Here is a 21,844-nt window from a genome sequence, read left to right on the forward strand (position 1 = left end):
AGCCAAAAACAGAAAAAAAAATCAATCCATGTAAAAAGAAACAAAAAAGTATCTGAAAGTCAAATATTTACTCAGGGTTCAAAATATGCCAAGGCTTGGAGAATGAATGAGTATAACTCAATTTAAAACAAACTGTTAAAAAAAACAAAAAAACTGGCAGCCCATCCGAAATCTGCCCTCAGCACCCTGCTATGACTAAACTTCCTTTTATAGCTGATCTGTAAGAACCTCGATGCTTCTAGGTATAAGGGAGCAGCCAACACCTCACCTACCACTCTTGAATGCAGTGCTTGGTATAGGAACAACCAGTCGCTAATGAGTGTGCTTCCTAGTGAATCTGCAAGGCCAGGAATAAAAATGGCTTATCCTTGTTTCACTTCTCTCAAAGTCAATGATCCGAAACAAGCAGACAGGTCAGGAAACCGGCCTTAAATGGCTGTATGCTGTTCTACCTTGCTAGGTTCTGGAGCAAGGATGATGACCATGTCAACTCTGGAGCTTTTACCTTTAATAGCTTAGTACATATCATATTGGGATGGTAAAATAATATATTCTGCAAGATGCAGGCATATCTGGTCATCTTTTAGAGCAGATTACTTTATTCCTATAGCCTGGATGTACAAATTTGCAGAGAGGAAGGGGCCAGGGTTTAAACCAAGTGAGTGCTTATTACCTATGAGCACACTGTCTGTCTTCAGGTCGGTACAAGAATTATCCCCGATTCAAATGTATATAGAACCTGTGTAAACTCTACCACAGGCCCCATACAAACTGAGACAGAATAGGGAATGCGAGTCTGACATCACCGAAGGATAGGACTGCATTGCAGCTTTTTAAACACACCACTCTTGACAACCTGCCTCTCACACTCCTTTGTGTAGGTAAGCCTAGTCTAAAATGGACATCTGAACATATTTTACAGAGTCAAATAAGTCTGATTAATTATGTGTAGCACTAAAAAAAAATATGAATAATACTTGCATTGTGTTAAATGAGTATTGTATAATGGTTACCACTTACAGCCAACAGGTGAAAGCACTTCAAACAAGAGAATAAGCAATCCAGTTCTCTGATAATTTCTGGAGAGATCAGACAACACAGCTCATAAATCCTGCCAATAAAAATGCAGACAGTGCTCGGCATTCTTATTCAAAAGTCCAGTCATCTGCTAATTGAGTGTCTCCATATTTAAAGTTAATTTCCACTTTCGCAGCCCCATGGGATAACACCTATTTTATGTATGTTACATGTTTTCTTTCACACAGCAGAAAAAAGTTTAAAAATGACTACTTACACATTACTTGTTCTTTTCCAAAATAAGGAACACAAGGGGGAGGGGAGTTAAGCTGTGTACACACAGTTACAATTTCCTATGGACGTTGATACGAAAAATCTTGTCAGAACATTCGATAATGCTATCAGTCTTGACATTGGCCGTTCAAAATTTAGTTTGATGTTTGGAATGAATGGAGTTTCCCCAAACGAAAACCACCTTAACTGTCATTAGTCAGAGAAATTCCATTCGCTTTTTGTAGGTGCTACGGTCGAAACTGATCATTGTTTTGACCCAATTAAAGAAGTCTTTCCACCTTGTATTATTTTTTACAGCTCAGTCGCCTAACTCCCACAATGTATATTGATTTTTATTCCATGCTTCTGTGTGATCTAGAAACTGAGATACAGGCTTTGACAGCTCACTCATCTTCATTCCGGACCACACTCAGCAAAGGAGGTGGCCTCTCGATTTATTGCCTCTGCACTTTCCCAATACAAAACAAGGCTCCCCTTCCAGTTCTAGTAACTGTGCTGATTCCTGTGAGAGTGCATCCCCTCCCTCTGCACTCCATTGACCTCGCTTGTGTCTGTAAAGTGCAAAGACAGCGAGATAAGGGCTGTCCATCAAGAGTCAGCCTCCTTTGCAAAGCATGGTCAAGAATGAAGGAGGATTGAGCTGTCTGTATCCAAGTTTCCACTGCACACAGAAGCATGGGATAAAAAGAAACATATACTGTGGGAGTTAGGTGACTGAGCTGTGGAAAAATAATATAAGGTGGGAAGACTTCTTTAATGGTCAGAACGTTCTAAAAACATTTTTTTTGTAATGAAATTCTAACCGTGTATACCCAACTTTATTCTTTAACCTAATTAACCCTGTCTGTGCTGTGCTGGCAGATCCTATTATCAGTCAAACTAGATTTGAATGCCTACCCTAACAAAGAGTTAAAGATCTGGACGCTTTGCATGTCAATGAGAGGCAGCTCTGTGTGTGCCTAGTCTTCCTATGGGGACAGCCAGAGTTTCCTGTCACTTGCAAAGTGCACAGAGAAGATCCAAAGGCCTGCTACACAGACATCTAAAAAGGTAAGAAATGTAATGTTTACTGACTGAATCTGTCAGATTGTTGTATGAACCTTTGTGGTTATAAACAAACGATTTAAAAAAAATATCATGTAAAAGGAATATTTTTATAAAAAATTAGGTATGCTGTGGGAACAGAAATACATAAACATATAGTTGGGTGTCTCAAATTTGTCTGCAAAAGTGGAAATACCCTTTAATGCTTTTTGTAAACAAAAATATTACAATAATAAAAAAAAAGGTTTTTAAAAGTGGAATAATGGGCCATATTTTAAAAAAATAACAAATGTGATGCAGTCTGTCAATAGCATTAACAGCTGTTTTAATTTTTATAGGAGGTCCTAGGCACACATACCATAAAGTGAACTGCTATTTTCAGGAGGAATTCAGCAGACAAACAGTACATTTCTCAGGATGCTTTCTAAGCACAATTAGCAAAAACAAGTTCCTTACAACACAGCAAATTTTCACTTTTTAAGTTCAGGTCCACTTTGAACCTTTTTTCAAAAGGAAAAAAAATGGTTGCTGTAGCTGCTTAAAAGGAGAACTATGGGGTTAAGGCTTTTCCCCATAGTTCTCCTTAGGGTAACGGGAGGACACAAACTAGCGTCCTCCCTGAAAAGCACTCCTCATAGTTCTCCTTTAACAAGTGTTAGCTGGAAATTAACTTTAATTTGTATCACTTATATAAAGTCCACATAAAGCCAAAAGTCCACCTAAGACCCTGCCTATAGCTGCCATGTGCTTTCACCACAACAACAAAAAAAACCAAAACAAAAAAAACACCCTGTTAAAGGAAGTGAAAAAACAAAAACAAAAAAAAAAAACAGATACACTGGCAGGATTAACAGATAATAAAATTAGGTTGTGGGGGGCTGTAAGAAATGTTAATGCTATGAACATCTAGCATTAACATTTATGTATGTCTTTTTTTATTTTAATTGTTCAAAAGGCAAAAAAAAATAAAAATAGAAGATAGCTAAAAAAAATAATTCTTACTAAGTTATTGGCAACTACAAGGATTTAGCTAGCAAACAGCCAGGTGCTGAAGATGGATGCCAGGAACATTACACCCACTTAGCAAGTACTGTGTTGTCTACTGAGTGAGACTAATTCCCAATTTTTATAAATGGCCGGACAAGAACTACAACCCCAAATGCAGATAAAATGACAAAAACATCAAATTATACAGCACTAACCAAACTTGCTTTATCCTGCAGATTTTTTCCCTACCTTTAACTAAATTTACAAGAGATGGGTAAACCAAGGTAAGAACGTTTTAATGCGGAGGAGAGAAACATCTCCCTATCACTTTAGGAGCTCTGCCGGTTCCTTTCCACAGAGGTTAACGTTTTAGGTTTACGCTCAGCCATCAAACCTCCTTAAGCACAAACAAAGCCATTAGTGTGGGCACATACGCAATTTGTGCCATAAGTCATGATCTTCAAACTCAATCCAGCAATGCTAATAAAAAAAATAAAAAAAAAGCAACAGAAATGCAAAATGCACTGAGCTGTGCAAATGTAAATGACAAGCCTGCCAAGCCATTAAAACTAATGGCCTGCACCGTCCATGAGGCTGTGGGTGAATTCACATGCAAATTTATATGCAAAATGTCCAGGCACTTTCCAGGGCATGATATACCATTAATAACAAGTCCGTTTTTCACTGTGGTGGAGAGATTTTTCCTGAATGAAAATAATGCATGTTAAAGACACGGAGCCTACCTTCTACAAAACCATTCAATGCCAGCACCTTAACAAGGCTCAGGTACTTGGATACTGAAGGATGTTGAGTAAAACCTCTTTGGCCTCTGGGTGAGAAAAGAAACAATATTTTAAAACAATGAAATATATTGCTTTTTTTTAAAAAGCAGTAATAGATACAAATCAAACATATACAGATACAAATAAACCAGTTTATAGCTGAACTCCTGGCAAACTGCTGAATACACGAACTACATATAAGAGAGCTCTTTTACCTGCCAAAGGATTTGTATTTCTGTCTATCCAGTTAAGATTTACACAGTTCTGCCACCTAGAACAGCCCTGTCTGGTAGCGGAGGAGACCCAATCTATCTCTGCTGTAGATCCACCTTTCACTTACAGGCCTCATACCAACCGCACACTGTGACTAAACAGTGAAAGAAGAAGCAAAAACACAGATAAACTAATTCCTCTATCACAGGGGTAGTAAATTAAAATACAAGGAGGTCCGGTAAGTAAAATGTGCCATTGAGCCGAGGTCTGAATCGCAGTCCAGACATAACGGTCACTCAGTCCATGTCTGTACTGCAGTCCGCGTCTGTACTGCGGTCCGCCATTTAGGCTGCATTCAAACCAGCAGCTGCACTGCAGTGCACAGCTGCTGCCGTGCGTTCCCAGGCACAGTGCTGAACAAGGCACTGGGTGTGTATTCATGCGCATGTCTTATGGGCATGTGTTCTTTCAAATCGGATGGCGGGGGTGGCTGTGGTGGTTTAATTTTGTTTCTTATCACCTTTATTTTTATATAAAAATTTTTTACTTTTCAATATTTTTTTTCACTTAACTTTTCTTATCACAAAGGGGCTAACAAGCCCTTATGTGACAGCATTTGGAGGCGACAGGTTTTCTTTATGGACCCATCAGAGGTCTTAGATTCCTGACACCTCCCCTGTACCTCCAAACACAGATGATGAAGCACAGGAATGTGCTTCACCGTCTGTTTACCCTGCACTTCAGCCAGCTTCTGACAGATCTGATGCAGGAAGCGTCGAGAAAAGCACTTCATGCTTAAGTGATCAAAGAGCAGAATGGGGAATGGATGTTGCCATTCTGCTCCCACTCTCCATCCTGACATTGTGTGCCATGGTCCCAGGCTCCCCAGAGGAGCGGGTACTGAAGACCATGGTGGAAGGATAAATGGGGGAAGGGAAGCCTCACAATTACAGCCTTGTACAAATGATCTGTGTGGCTGTACAGCTGCCCAGATCACTTGTAGTTGAGGAGCTGGCCATGACTGTCTGAAGTCATTGGTTGCTAGGAAGCCAGCGCTCTTAGAAACCAATGACTACAGCAGAGGGGGAACCTGTACTGCGTTATGGCTGGCAGTGGAAATACTGGCCTCGGAGGCTGGTGTATCCTCTGTCAGCCAACCATAACCCAGTGCAGGTAGGTGATTGCAGTGGGGACAGAACCGCCACTCGGTCCATGTCCACACCACTATACGCCATTTAGTGACCACTTTGACCTCTCCACTTTACAGCATGTTCCACATGCTGCTGCACATCTGACTGGTTTCCTGTGCTGCTTTTTCCTCACTTCTCTGAGCTTTGCTGTACTGGAGACTGCAAAATGATCCAACCAAGCCAAATTCAACTACTTACATTTAAAAAAACAAAAAAACATGTAACAACTTAATGATTACAGCTGCAATAATTTGTGCCTTTTATACCTGCCTGGACTTTAACATAAGCAATGATATGAGTGGTACTGTATTAAAAACCTTCCTTCTGTCTATAATTTGTATCTACAAACACGGGGTCCTCATGTGGAGTACATATCCTGGCTCTGTATCCTGCGTTATTGGATCCCTTATCTTACTGCATATGTCTACCACAGCAATAATCTCTTTACAATTTCTAATGAAGTGAGTCATCCACACTGCTTCTGTGAGCAAGATAGCAGGTGATATTTTGCCTAGAGTTCAAGTTCTATGTATGAGCTTAGGACAGGGGTGCCCATAAGGTCGATCGCGATCTACCAGTCGATTGCGTAGCGATCAGTGGTAGATCGCAATGGCCTCTCGTCCCGTCCGTGGTGCTTCTCTGGATCCCCGCTGCTCTCCCCATCTGTGCAGCGGGGATTCGAGAAGTGAAGGAAGCACTGCAGCTCGCGGCGGAGGAGGGAGCCGCTGTCACAGAACTAAGGCCGAGCGGTGAGGAGAGACAGAAGCCCTCTCCCCTCAGCGCTCGGCCTTACTACTTTGACAGCAGCTCCGCCCCGCCGTCGCGGTTGCAGCGCTTCTTTCACTTCTCCTCGGATCCGCCGCTGCCTCTGCCTGGGAGAGCAGCGCAGATCCAGAGAAGAAGCTGAGCCCCCCTGTGCGTGGCCGAGCAGCAGAGGATCGGTACATATCAGTGATATGTTCCGATCCTCTGTGCAGGACAAATACTGAAGCGATCAGCTGATCACTCCAGTGTTTGTAAATAACTGGGGACACATAGTACTATGTGTCCCCAGTTATTTACAAACACTGAACAGGATGTGATTTACATCACTTCCTGTTCATTCATGAGTTTCTCAATGGGGAGAAGCAATCACTACAGAGGCTCCTCCCCATTCAGAAACTGGTGATAGTAAAATATTTTCTGAATGAATGGGCAGCCTGAAGGCAAACAGATTTTGCAGAACTTGCTTTTTTTCTTTTGAAAAGCCATAATGCTTTGCAACTCCAGTGCCATGGGTGCACCTGCTTGAAACGTATAATAAAGATTTTAAATGAACAGTACATAAAAAGATTTAAAATATGATTTTGTACTTCCCATAAAATCCTTTTTTCTTGGAGTCTAATAGGGGAAACAGGAAGCCTTAAACCTAAAGGTTATACTGCCGCCTACTAGGTGTGCACCGGTTGCCGATACAGAGTACTTCCCCAAATGCACCGATACTAGAACTTCCGGTCAGAGGGAGATCTCCCTCTGACCAGCAGTGTCACTAGGGAGCTATGAGCTGGCTTCCTGGACAATCAGGAAGCCGGGAGGCGGGTCATGACGTGCTGCCCAGCTTCCCGATTGGCTAGGAAGCCGGCTTGGGATAGAAGACCGATGGAAAATAATATTCTTTTCGATAGAACAGGTAATTAGGAAGCAGGGCGGCGACTTCCTGTTAATCTGGGCCCACGGACGCCGGTATCAGTATTGGCGAGTAACGAAAAGAAAAATATTGGTACTCGATACCGAAAAAACAGTACCGGTGCATCCCTACTGCCAACAGGAGGATTGTACAAGAGCGACTAAGAAAGAAAGAAAACAACCAGTAGGCCAGGGTAACCCCCTCCTACCAGCATGCCAGTTTTTGCAGCAAGCAGTACAGAGCATGAAAACACAAAAGGGTGGGACCCGTTTCACTCAATGGACTTAATAAAAAAGGATTTTACAGCGAGTACAAAACTCCTATTATCTGCCGTTCATTGAGAGACACAGCAAGCTTTAAACCACTGGGACATTCAAAAGCAGCTACACTCAAAGATATAACATAAAACTGGAGACTGCCTGCAGCTCAAAGAGTCACCTTACATCCAAAGCTGGCATCAGATGAGGCCGAAACATCCACGTGGTAAAACTTATTTGAAGTGCAGAGAGAACCACATTCAGATCCTACTGAGTCACAGGGGAATAGAAAGGAGAGGTGAGACAAGGGACGCTACACAGAAGACCCCAAATACAAAGGTCTTAATCAAAGATTGAGAGGCCTCACTCAAACAGAATAGAAAAGGCAGAATCCTGACCCTTAAGCTGGCCACACACCTTACAATTTATCTGCAGATATTCTGTGGTCAGATGGAAAAGGTGCAACAGATTCCTCCATCTACACTGAACTGTGTGGATGGAGTAATCTCCACCTGGGCCAATCTGTTGCACTTTTTCCATCTGACCACAGAAAATCTGCAGATAAATTGTAAGGTGTATGGGCACCTTTAGTGCTAAGAGCCAAACACTGCTTCAATCCCAGCTGCACGAACGAAGAGGATTAGTCTCATGGAGAAACTCCTGGGGTGGAATCCGTGACAATCATGTCTTCCATGTGCGAGGATAGACCTGGGGGCGGTGGGAGTGGGGTACACTTCCTAGTTTTTAGCATCAAAGGAATCAGATTCAGACATGCCCTATGTGCTTCAGAAAACTGTTTGAAAAGCCGCCAGCAACTGTGAAGTAGGAGGCTAAATTGGTCCTTGGAACAGAATATCCAGACCATCTCAGAGCCACAGTATGTACTAGGAGTCTTCCCAAGTCAGCATACCACATGTGCCTGGACCAGTCTAGAGCAATGAAGATATCCAGAATGCCCTCAGTCTTGACCCTGTGAAGCACACAAGGAAACTTTTTCAGAAGTGTAAAAGGCATAGATCAAGGTGTACTAATCCCATAGAGGCACCAGAGCATACAATGTCTCTGTCCCGGAACACCTCTGGATTAAGGCACCATTTCATTGAATTAATTGAAATGTACACAGCAGACATGGCAGGAGCATGACGTTCTGCCCAGGACAGCCAAACCAGACAAAATTCTAGGTTCTTGATCAGAAGACATTACTTCTCTGATGACCAAGTCCCAGCAGCCTGAAGTGCTGGCATTAATCACAAGGACTAAAAAAGACAGACTTCCAACTATGAAAGCGGATTCCTGAGCCACCAAGGCAGGGACAATTTGGTCAGTGACAAACAAATCCAGAGACAAGATAATCACATTACAGAATTGTAATTACAGCTCTGAAGAGGTCTACAGTGAAACTGTGCAAATGGAAATGCCTTGAAGGAGGCTACAATCAGGCTTAGGTTTCAGTTTTAATTTCTGAAGTTCAGGATCGATCTGAATCACAGTCACCTAGAAAGTCAGACACGTTTGTTCAACAGAGCCTCTGCCGACTGTTTCCTTTAGCAGGAGGGTATTCAAGCATCCCACAATGGGGATGCCACAAGAGTGCAGAAGGGCTAATTATGGGGCCAGCACCTTGATGAATACCCAAGGGGCAGACAAGAGGCTGAAGGGCAGGGCAACAAACTCTTTAGGTTTGGGAATTATAACCAGTTGGCACTGCATCAATAAGAGCTGAAACGGTTCCCTTTTTTGGGATGGAATAGCAATACCCTGACTTCTCAAGCTTAAGCTCATCAGTCAAGGGCTGGAGCAATTCAGAATCAGAGTCTCAGTGGCTCAGAATCAGCTATGGCCATGGGCAAATTAGATAAAGAATTTGCAGGAGAGGACACAGCAGAGCACTTGTGTTCTCTGTAATTAGAGTCAGTGAAAAACTTGCATAACTGTGGTAAAGATCTCAGCCTAAAGAGCAGAGGACAGAAATAACTGCAAGAGCAGAGGGCAACATGGTTCCAGGCTTCAGATGATGGCACCATCAGTAGGCATGCTGGTAGCAGCCCCAGAGTCGTTGGCAGAAAGTAACCTTGAGACATCATGTACAGTGGGTGTTAGCTCTGCAATTAACTTTAACCAGAACAGAGTCTGGAAAGTGCCCCACGCGGAACCCAACACCCAAGGTCAATTTCAGTCTATTCCTTCAATGTCCAGTCCAACAGGGTCTAGATACTGTACTCCAGAAGCCAGACTGAGGTCTCTCCTAAGGAAGAGGGTTACTTAGAAATATGGTTTTGAGACCTTACTCTTTCCTGCCACTATCCTTTCCTGCCTTTTTGGGTCATCTGTTGTTTCTGCACAGTTGTATGAATTTATGATGATAAATGTATATTTTGAGGAATGCTTGATTAACTGTATATGGCCTATATGCCAAAGTACTGATTTCACAACACTCTGTCTCTCTATTTATATAAATATATAACCTCAAACCATTATAGTTTGCCTTTAATTCAAATGACATTGCGATGTGTGCCCTATTGGTCAATGTAAAGAATTCATTTTAATCAGTTGAACTCTGGAGCCATTTTCACTTCTCAGCTACAGGACTATTAAAGTGGCACTAAAGTATTTACAGCCTTTTTGACATAGGTAGGTCCCAGCAGGGACAATTTAAGCAAGAAAATGTTGCACTTGCTTAGAAAAACAAAAATATTCTGCTATCCCTCTTATTTGAGCTCGCTACACTAAACTGAAATCTGATTTGGGTACTATGTACTGGCATAACATAACGGCTCTATTACAAAGTAAGTTACTATTTATATTGCTCTAACAAATGTTGGTGAGCTTCAGAACACACAAAACATTAATCCATGCCCCAAAGGAGATTACAAATCCAATGTCCTTACAAATGTCAGAGACACACTCTAGGGTCAGTCTGGATGGAAGCAAATAAGCCTATCAATACATTATTGGATTGTCAGGAGAAACCTTTACATACAAAGCAGAGCATACAACTATTACAAAATAATACCTAATGAAAAAAAAATCCAGTGGTTTGAGGTGGGAGGAAAGGAAGCAAGTTGCATGCACCTCCATATGCTTTATTTTTTTTTTTTTTACTGCTGGACAGGAAACAGAAGCCAAGAGGCAAAAGGGAATAAGAGTATGTGCAGCTGGGGGGTGTGGAAGTTAACTTTTGCTTTGCACAGGCTCTTAATGGACTACCATATTTTTGGTCCAAAGCCTTATGTCCTTTTTCAGAAAGTGTCTTTTAACTCCTACGCATGCGTGCGTGTATATACACTATATTGCAAAGGTATTGTGACACCCCTCCAAATCATTGTTTCATGAAATTTCCTTGCTACTAAATATTCCACAGGCAAATGTTAGTGGTATTATAACAAAGTGGAAGCAACTGGGAACAACAGTAACTTAGCCACGAAGTGGTAGGCCACGTAAAATGACAGAGCGGGGTCTTTTGCCATCTCTACCATGTACCAATTCTACCATTTTAAGTCTGCTAGCCAAGTCCTTTAAGTAATGCAAGGTAAGGTAAGCACAAAGCTGGTAAATAAAAAGGAACTGACATGTTTCGGTTACCTAGACCTTTCTCCCTCGTAATTGCATCCTCTATGGCCCAATCCAAATACGAGGATATTTCATAATTTACTTACATTTCCTCTTTCAGTTGTAGTGCTTCTTTTGGCCTGTTCTGATCACAGCACAATTGCAGGACTGTCATATACATGCCAAAATTGAAATGACTGCCATCCTTCGATGTCAACTCCAGAGCTTTCTCTACATCCTGCAAGACATAAAAAATATTTGATGCAAACAAACTACACACCTCTAACCTGTTATAGATATTGCTTAGGGACTAAAAAAAAAAAAAAAGCACACTGACATGGTGGGTCCCAGAATAAGGATAACCACATTTGAATCCTGTATTAGTGAAGATCTAGCACTGCTCATCAAGTGCATATACAGCAATAAAGCAGTGCCATCCCAGTCGGTGCTAGTCCTTATTTGCCATTTTGGCTGAGGTTTGGGGTTAAGGCTTGGAAATCAGCGGAGTCTAAGTTTTAGGTTAGTGGTTTAGGATTAGGCATTACATGGGGGTTAAGAGTCAAGAAGTGGCAGTTACTAGATCCTAGCACGCTTGGTAAATCAGCAATATAAAAAGCTATACCTTTATTTCCCATATAAACTAATGTTTTGCCCAACTTAACTCTGTTGCTAAAATTATCATTATTTAGAATATGTGCAGACCTTTAGAAAATAAAGGGAGACTGTACAGTTGCAATAGAACTCAAGATAAGAGCAACCATCTAGGCTTCTGTGGGGGAATTACACAGGAAGTACTATCCTGTGTTCAAATCCCAGTCTGAGCACCATAGCCATTTGGTTGATATGCATTCACACGCTCACCATTCTGACTCAGCGCCACTGAAAGGAACCGTGATAGACCTATTTCTGGTATTAGACAATTGGGTGAAGCTGCTAATAACTAGTAAGAACAAGTAACAGTAAACAAGATTTTGTAACTGTCAAAGTTTTAGCCAATCAGCTCTCCCTCTGTTATCATACAACCCCACATGTTAGTCAACTGATTCTATTTGGTTAAACAGTTTTAACAGCGACCAAAAGTATAGGTAAACCTCTCACATAACACAGAGTAGCTAAGCTTTCCACCCCGTATCAGAAACTTAGGCTGGAGTTACACCTATGCGTTTGCTCACTGATGCATTTTGCATTGAAATGTCTCAGCACATGAACGCGTGTTGAAACTCGCATTGTATTAATTGGCAACATAGACATCAGCACACATTGAGGCACACCATGATGTGCATCTTAACGCATGCAATAAAATGGGTTTTGTTGTGTTTCCATTGACTTCAATCAATCAAGCAAATACACAAATATGTGAATCTAGACTAAAAGAAAACGTTTGGGCTGAACACTTTATACTAATACTAAAACAGATAGACAAATCAACATTTTTTTTTAATAATAATAAAAAATATATATATCACACACAAATGTACACATTTAGTAACAAATGAAAAAAACAACAAAATGTACTTAATGCATACCACATGGAGTAAACTATCTGTGATGAAATACACAAACACAATTATGAACTTCTGCTGGCGATAAACATGCATGAAAAGGTTAGTTAAAATGTCCTAGGCACAAGAAAACAGACATTTCTGTAAACACAGTCTGCCAAGTGCTAAACCTTTAAATTATCTCAGGCTTCAAATACTATGTTATCTGTAATGTTGTCACAAGCGAGTAATCTTAAAGTGGATTTCCCGAGATAAAAAATAGAGCGCTGCAATCATCTTTGGCAGAAAACCATGGGTAAGGAATGAAATCGCTCGGAACAAGAAATTGCCCCCAAAAGTCTGATGATATCCCACAAATTGTAGGCGCTCTCGAGAAATGAATATGAAGTAGATCTGGGTGCCTGCCGCTGGAGAGTGTGAATACCTTAATCTAGCAAAGCGCTATCCCTCCACAGGAAAATGGAATTTCATTTCCCAGCATTAAAAGTGGTCACATTTGACTTGCAAATGGCTGGAAATGCATATCTTTTGGACGACAGTATAGATAGAAAGGCACACATTCTGAACTGTGACTACTAGCAACAGGTTTGATAGGGACTATCATCTTTACAGAGTATTATAGCAGAACGATACTTTCATTGACAGAAGGGGGAAAAGAAGTCAAGATGACTGATCTGAGGCTTTACATGACATGTAGATATCACAGCCTGAAATATTATGAGTTCTCATGAGGCAGACTTAGAAAAAGTTTAAACCTACATAATAATCCATAGCGCTTTCCATATGTCTACAACCCCCCACCCTTAGGATTCCCCCCCATTCTGCAGTGTCACAATCTGTAATTCAAAACGGATGTAAAGTATATCAAAAGTGTTTTGTTTTTTTTTAGCCTTGGACAGAGCGGAGAAAAGTTAAATAGATGTTCTCTAGAACGAGAACTCCCCTGCCCCCTTCTTTTCATTGAAGGACATTGTGGACATTTTTAAACAGCAACAATTACCACACCACCTGCAGAGCCCCCCTGGATGGAAAGATATGCAATGACCTGTACTAAGAGGATAGAAGGACCTGAGATTGTTTGATCTAACAAATCAGAACCACCCAGGATGGGACAAGACTAGGGGAACATGAAAACAGGAACCCAAAATGACAGTATTGCAACCTGGGAACAGTAGCCAGAAACCAAAAAGGCCAACAGTACTCACAAGTTTAGTACAGTACGCCTGAACTGGAAAGGGTAGAACCTGATGATAAAGACCAGGTGTAAATGAAGATCTGTCTGAGCCACTGAGAAAATGATGGAGCAGGAGAAGCTGATTCTCCTCTCCAAAAACCAGCAGGGATGACAAAGATGAGGCCAGGCTTTTAAGGGAAGCAGTATCTATGACAGACATGCAGAGCATAAACCATGACCAAACAATGAAGGAAGATCTCGGATTACAGGTCAAAACAACCTACGGAAGAGAGGAGGCACTAGACCTCCACACCACCTATCCACGTTCAAGACCAGAAGTGTCCTCTACAGGATGAGAATGCAAGCACATACCCACACCTCACTAAGGTGAATACAAGAATGGAGCCAACCTTGTGAGCAATAGAGGAAAGGGAAAAATCCCTAAAAGGATAATTCCTAAGCGACGACAGTGTCACATTTAGATCCCATGGTGTCACCAGTGAAAAAGCAACTACATACACCCTGTACAAAGTGTTATTCAACGAATGGAAGGATTGAGGTCACAAGGTTAAAAATTGTCCCATGAGGGATTGCATGGCAAAAACAGATCCAGTGACGTTTAAAAAAAGACAAGATTAATCAAATCTGTCCAGGGGTGAAAACCTCTCACCTCGCAGCAGGGAAGAGATGCCACCCAAGAGAGATGGCAGACCTATGGGTACTAAAACTCCTAACTTGAACACAATGGACGTTACCAAACACAAAAGGCCCTTGTTCCACAAGATCTGTGTGGCAACAGTCATGCCCTCACACCCAATGACCATAAAACGAGGGAAACCAGTCCCTAAGATAACAAATTCAGTCAATCAGGGCAGCCTGTGATTGCCAAAAGTATGGTCAAGTAGGTATACCATAACATTCTGGGTCCATATTAGAGCTATGAGAAACACTGGAATACCCTCCATACTGATCCCGCGGAGTAGACAAGTAAGGTGATTCAGAAGAGGAAACATAGATATGGCTATACTGATCCTTTGGAGTCACCATAGCACCAACTACTGATGCCAGACAAACTCAGTATCAGTAAACAAAAGAGGGTGTGCCTGAAGCTGTGAAGTGGCCATGTCCCCGGGAACAAATACTCTCAATAGACCGGAAGACCTCCATCCATGAAGAGAAGGACCAGGCAGAGCTCCCGAACATCATCTGAAGGTGAGATACCTCTAGCAACCAAGTCCACCAGAGATGGATGGTGGAGTCAAAAGACCAATAGATGCATCCCACAACGATAGAATGAGTTGTAGGGGGTCCAGAGCAGAACCAAGCAAATAAAACTGCCTAGAAGGAACTTTAAATCAGGCCCATAACTCTCATGTGGAATCGCCAAGTTGCCCAGAGGGAAAAGGAGACAGGTGCTGCCACAAAAGGTAGATCTGCCCCTGGACAGGACTTATTGCATTGCAGGGACCTACGGGAAACAGCCAGCAGAAGGGGAATGCCAACATCATTGTGTCACTGTGTACACCAGCAGCCCACAGCCATCACCAGCCTCTGCATCCTCACACAGGGAATCAGATCATGATCTAATTTACCTGCACCAGCTGAAAAAGATGGACACCATAGACAGAATAGCCACATGAAGCTGTGGCCACCATAGTGCACAACAACTGTCCCAGGCTACTGCCGCCAAAGCTCCCAGAGCAGCCGCACTTCCCAGCATAGCGAAATAGCATCCTAACTGGTGTAGAGGAGACCAGTCATTCAGTACACAGATAGTTGGCAGAGGTGAGTGGTCTCCTCAACAGGACACAATGTAGTTAAAACAGTTAGCAGGAAACATTTACCAAAATTTTAAAAGATCCTCTTTCCAGGCCATCAATTAAAAAAATCAACATTTAAAAAACCATGAGACTGCTGCTGGGTGCTGCTCCATGAAAGCCATGGCCCTTTCCTCCTCTCATAGTGTCTAATTACACTCTATGCTGGCCCAGCATCTCTGCCCCTCGCTTCACCTCCCTACATGAGAGGCTTTTATAGGTAAATTACATGCATAAATCACATTAAAATAGACTATAAAAACTAATGAGATTTTTGTTGAAATGGTCTCTTTATTGTTGACTCTTACTGCAATATCACAAAGGTTGACCATATAGATGGACAGATGTGATTGCAAAATTTGCAATATGGAAAAGGGAAGGGTCTGAAATGAGAAGGGACGAAGATGAGCCACACACTTTTTTAACAAACATATATTTTGTACTGAAGTAATATCATTTAGTATCTGTAAAGTACTAATATGAAGATTTGCTAATGGCATGGTTGCACAAGTATTCTCCCAGAAGTCAATTATTTGGTAGAACAAACTTTGGCTACATTTACAGCAAGTCTTTTTGGAGTAACACTATAGGCCGACAACAATTTTTTGGATTAAGGGCAGGTTCATACCATTAAGTCACGTTCCAGTGAGTTCGGCCTCTGGAACGCACTGGATTGCAAGCCGGGCGGGCGTGGTGGTGCATTGAAGTGAATGGCACCATAGCCACGTCTTCCAGCGGCAATGCGATTGGCCGCACAGAAACGCAAGGCACATTATGCCTGTGGTCCGGTCCGAACAAAATGCTGCACGCACTATTTTGTTCAAACCAGACAATGCCCACAATGTGCCTTGCGTTACTGTGCAGCCGATCGCATTGCGGCCAGAGGGCTTGGCTACGGTGCCATTCACTTCAAATGGACCGCCACGCTCCCTCCTGCCGCACAACACAGTGAGGCGGCCACAATGCGATGCAGTGCATACTGGCCAGAATCGGGCCTGAATGCACTGTGTCTGGTGTGAGCGAGGCCTGAGGTGTGGGCTTTCACTGAGTCATTCTATGTTGTTGAGGTTTATGATTATCAACCATTCCACTGAAGCTCTGGCTGTATCTTTATCTTTCACTGTCCTGTAAGAAGGTGACCTTTTTTTTATCTTTCATAAAGGCTGAACCAAGTCTTCCTCTAGAACTGCCCTGTATTTGGCTTTATCCACATTGGCCTTGTAATGTTGACCAGTTTCCCTGTGCCTACCAAAAAAAGCATCCTCACATTAGCATGATTCCACCACCACTGCACAGAAAAGATGGTGCTCCAAGTGTCATCAGCAGCAATGGCTTTACAACCAAAATTACGGTTCTGCACTTACAGAAAAAGGTTCACAGTCACATGGTCTCTAAAATACAGGCACAGCTTTTATTATACCGAAAATGTAAACAAAACTTTTTTTGCCTGATTTTGTACATCTTTTTCTTCAATCACACTTGCTAAATCTTAAAATAACTTGGCATTTAGTTTAAGGTCTTCTACATATGAGTGGACTCAGGAACCCACAAAGTCAAATGTGTTTAGAAGACAAGAGAAGAATCCACCTCTCGTCACTCTGAAATATGGCTGCGATGTCTGTCTGCTTTGATCCAAGTGCAAGGAGACTGCCAAAATACTAATAAATGGAATCTAGCACAAGGAGTATGATAACACCAACAAAACTTGTATAGATTGTCCATTTTAAATCCTCCGAATGTATGGAATTTTGCCAAACGTGTGAACGTGATGCATTACCTGTGCTGCAACTAGTTTATCAAGTAGATCCTTAAACTTCAGCTTAGAAGATTGAATATGCTTTATATTTGTTTCTATTTGCTCTTCCATTTTGTAGACGCTCCCAGCCTTTAAGAAGAAAAAAAAAAAAGTTTAACTTCACACAGCTAAGCATTCAGAACCTTCCTAACACAAGGTGAAGACATTAAGCAAGAAGGACACCGCAACTTTGTACATGGGCTGTGCAGCTAAGGTTAAAGAATGTGTCCTTTTAATCAGAAACTCTGCTTTACAGTAAATGCAAATCTAACCAATAAAATCTCATGTAAGTATTAATATATGAAAGTCATTTCAAAATTAATTACACTAATACCTAGTGGTCCTGCTTGGGGTCTCCCAGTTGTGCTCCTGTGTGGATCCCTTTCTAACGGATACTACAAGGGACTGTTTCAATGCACATTACATGTCCATTGCAGTCACCATTAGGAAGCACAAGATACACCATGCAGCCATACCTGGATTGCATGCAAATGTGAAAAAAAGGTGAAAGTGAGGATTCTATTAACTGCTTCCCATTCGCTGGGCGTTCAATAACCCTGACTGTAATGCTTAAAATGTACTTCTGCCGTCAAAATTGGGAAAACCTCCCCTATATGTTTGTTATGTCTTTCTATTCACACAGCATACCTAAAATATTTTTTTAAAAATGTTGGCTTGTTAGATATCTCCATATAGCAAGCCTTTGCATGCTGCTCTCTCAATTTCAGTAACAGCAAACTCTGACTGTCCTAATAATAAAACTTAGGACAGACTAAACTTCTGTTCATTAACATACAATGTTTTCAGGGCTTTAACCCTTTAAGGCCTGCTCATCTAATTTACAAGTGATAAGGAAGCACAGTACAGTAGACAGGGTTAATTATTTGAAACAAAACTGCCCAAAAGCCCGGACAGCGAGAACTATGCAGGATTTTTCAGTCTAGAAATTAACAGAAAAAACATCTAAAAAAAAGGTAATCTGCAATTTTTAAGTTATGCTACGTGATTGGGAACATGTAACAAATATAAACTAGTTATCCCAATCTGGCTGCAAAAGTGGAAATACACTTTAAGCTAAACCTACCATTATACCACCCACAGTTGGCAAAGATGCTGTACAATCAGATTGACAAACTTTAAAGCAAAAGTCACTATTTAAGAAAAGTAAAAAGAAGCTTGTTCTTCATAGAAGAGCATTAATACATTGCCCTCCTGTTGTGCCAAACACTACTCTTCAAGAGATAAACTGTCTGAAAAAAACTTCTGGGTCCCCCATTACTGGGAGTGCTAAATGCTTTCTTGCCCCTCTGCATGCTATGGTTTCATCCACCAACCCCTACATCAATACAGGACACAGTAGTGATGTGGGGGCCTACAGGAAAGAGGCACCACTCGCAGGAGTGTATCAGAAATCCAACACACTTATAAAGGTCATCTCTGAAAGACAGCGGAGTTGGGGTGCAGGCATCAGTAGAAGTATTAAATGTTTTGGTTTTTTTTTTCTTTTACACTTTTCTATAAAGCCTCAGTTGCTTTAAACAGGAAATAACAGAGTGACTGCAAATGTGGTGAACAGTACCTACCGTATCAGTCAAGTCATTAACACCCTGAAAAAAAACAAAAAAAACCCCAAACATTATGCAATAAAATAAGTGACAACAAAATCATCAAACATAGGGTTAAAGATGGATACACACATATACACGCACACACAGTGTACGTGCAATGTAATGTAAATATATATACACATATATACATACACATATATATATATACATACACATATATACATACACATATATACATACACATATATACATCTCCTTTTATTTCAGTGTTTATTTTCTTAATGAATTCTTTGGGTTATGCTGTCCCACCCCCTACTACTGTTTATAGTACACTTGCAGTATACTTAACACTTGCAGTATACTTAAAGCAGTAGTGGGAAACAATACTCCACCACTACCTCCTCAAAAGTTTTTACTATGAGCCTACAGTGCAGCTCCATTACCATAGGCTTGGAGGAGTACGGGTTTTTCACACCAATAAGTGTTTCCCCTCTACAGTCATTATACTCTCATCAGGACCAAGTTGGAAAAAAGCAATCCCATCCAGCAAGAGAAAAGTAGGATGCCAGCTGCATGCACAGTGGAATGTGGAAAGCAGAATATGGGGAGCAAGCACACCTCTATCCGTTCTACCAAAGAGACGTCATGTAAAACACTGCTGGACCCTAAAGTAGAACTCTGGATGGCTATTGACATTCTAATATTTTATTGTCAACAAGCAGTTAATAGGCAATAGGAGGAGCTGTCTATTACAGAGACTTTATCTGTGTATATACATTTTTTGTCAGCACTATTAATTGTCAGTTACAATTATTTTCGTTTATACTTCTGTTTACCCACCAGAATTTTTTCACGTATATGATTTGTCACTTAATGTTATCAATGCACATTAAGGTGTAAAAAAGCGAAGGACTTTTTCAATTTGTGTAGATTTATTCACTTTATTTTTACACACTGAGACACCTAGAAACACTTGGTGAAAAGACACCTCCTTACCGTACACATGTTCATTTACTAGTACAGTGCCGTGTTTTTCATTGATTAACGGTACTTGCATTCATGTGGTCTTTTTATGACTTATAGTCCACAAACACGATTATATGGTTATTTGATTCACCTACTAGTGCTGTTAATTCGGTTTAAACAATAGGTCCACTTCACATTATGGATTTGTGCTGAAGGGACTGTAATTAATGTCAACGCAACACACCAGTGCACCTAGCATTGTGCTAAAGGCATGGATACCGTGCCTTTAGAGCAATGCTATAGTGTGAACCACACCTTAAGGTAGATTTATACTGGCTACCTCAGGCACTGGGAAGCAATTTATCCCACCTACCAGACAAACAGTAAAGTCCTTAAAGTTGGGCCTCAGCACTGTGCCCCTTGTCCAGAGCTCTTACTCTGGTTTTGGAGATTAGAAAGCTGGCAAACTGCCAAATCACAGCTTAGAAGGGGGACAACTATTGAAGAAAAAAAAAAAAAAAAGGGAGGGAAGAGTTTTTGTTGGAAAATTTGAGGATGAGATGCTCCACAATGCCTGCAGCTACAGCAGCCACTGAGGTTCATTCACTGCTTATATGGAATATGTAAATATTTGCATGACCATAGACTGGGCACAGTTTTATGTCAAGAAACTTTGGCTCAGTCATAATATGGTTGATGTCACAGGCTAGTTAAATTTTATAGAGTATAAGAGTACTGCAGAGGCAGCCCACAGGCTGTCAAGGTCACACCAGCCATAATGCTCACTGTGCTGTGCATATTTGCTTTGTGAATACACCTGACAGCATTCCATCTTAGGGGTGAAAAACTGCCATGCAGGAACTTTCATTAAATGATGTCAGGGGGATCCAAAATCTACATCACTTTCCCAAATGGACTTACTCCCCATCTCCAGCCCAGAAAGAACCACCATGCACATCCTTTTAGTAATTTGGGAAAGCATAGCTATTTCTCGGTCATCTCCCTCAGCTTTTGGTTAAGTTGTATATCCGCTGTCATTACCCTGAAAATAGAATGCAGACCAAGAGAAAGAAACACAGGTATTGTGCTTCATGACAGACACTTTAAAATACACAACCACCACAAAGGGCATATTTATAAATCATTGAAAATGGCTTTCACCAAACATTCAGAGCAGGTTCTTGCTGCAAGTGGTTTACATTACAGAGTCACCTGTGGCAACTGTTTGGTGTAAGTCACATTCACGGCTTATTAATTTGCCCTAAGATTTTGATATTTTTATATGAAAACACACACACAAAACAAAAACACATACCTGAACCAACTGAGGAACATTATAGGTTTCCAACAACTTAATAATTTTGTTAGCATTTTGCGCATCAATAGTAACTCCCTGTCCATAAAGAGACGGTGGAGAGAGAGAGAAAAAAAAAGAGATATGTATTAGTTTTAAAACAGACTAAATGAAATCTGTCTAACAGAAATTATCTTCAACATAATTTAAGTCTCCAGCTCCCGCCATGACATTGAGAAGTGGTCGGGCTCGACTTAAAAGCAGCAATTTAAAAATCTAATAGATACATGTCAGGCAGGACAGACATTATGTAGGGAGGGGGGGAAAAAACTGAAAATGGTACCATCTCCTCAAGCTGATGGAAGTATTGTTTCAGGCATTCTTCTTTGGCTTGTACCTCTGAGTCACTCATGCTGCCAATCAAGCAACGCAGAAAATAGCCAACAGAATCTGCAGAAGGAAGAAGCAAAAAAAAAAAAAATAAGAGAGAAAAAGCGTTCTGGTGAAATTACTGGGACTGTCATGTTATCAAGATTAATTTATAAGAAATCATTTTGGTGTGAGATGTCACGCTGATGAGAGGCTGGAATGGCAACAATGATCACTGAGGCATAGAGATTATGTGGTTTGGGAGCACATATCTAACTGGTGAGTGAAAGGAAAGATAATTATTTTCAGAGCCACTGACAGCTTTTCACTACCAGTCTTACTTCAATCTGGCTCTACCCC

The 21,844-nt window shown here is 41.2% G+C and overlaps 1 protein-coding gene across 1 annotated transcript in view; it reads right to left on the minus strand.

Moving 5' to 3' along the window:
* Positions 1-21,844, minus strand: part of LRPPRC (leucine rich pentatricopeptide repeat containing) — a 186,546-nt gene that overhangs the window by 89,818 nt on the left and 74,884 nt on the right. Inside the window, exons 17-21 of the mRNA XM_018566148.1 lie at positions 21,459-21,565; positions 18,871-18,894; positions 17,270-17,377; positions 11,107-11,237; positions 4,086-4,171 (exon numbers count right to left, since the gene is read on the minus strand). Of these exons, the coding sequence (XP_018421650.1) occupies positions 4,086-4,171; positions 11,107-11,237; positions 17,270-17,377; positions 18,871-18,894; positions 21,459-21,565 (456 nt within the window). The remainder of the gene's footprint in view (positions 1-4,085; positions 4,172-11,106; positions 11,238-17,269; positions 17,378-18,870; positions 18,895-21,458; positions 21,566-21,844) is intronic.

Source organism: Nanorana parkeri, unplaced genomic scaffold, assembly GCF_000935625.1.
Source record: "Nanorana parkeri isolate BGI_ZX_2015 unplaced genomic scaffold, ASM93562v1 scaffold1, whole genome shotgun sequence".
In the NCBI taxonomy this organism is placed as follows: Eukaryota; Metazoa; Chordata; class Amphibia; order Anura; family Dicroglossidae; genus Nanorana; species Nanorana parkeri.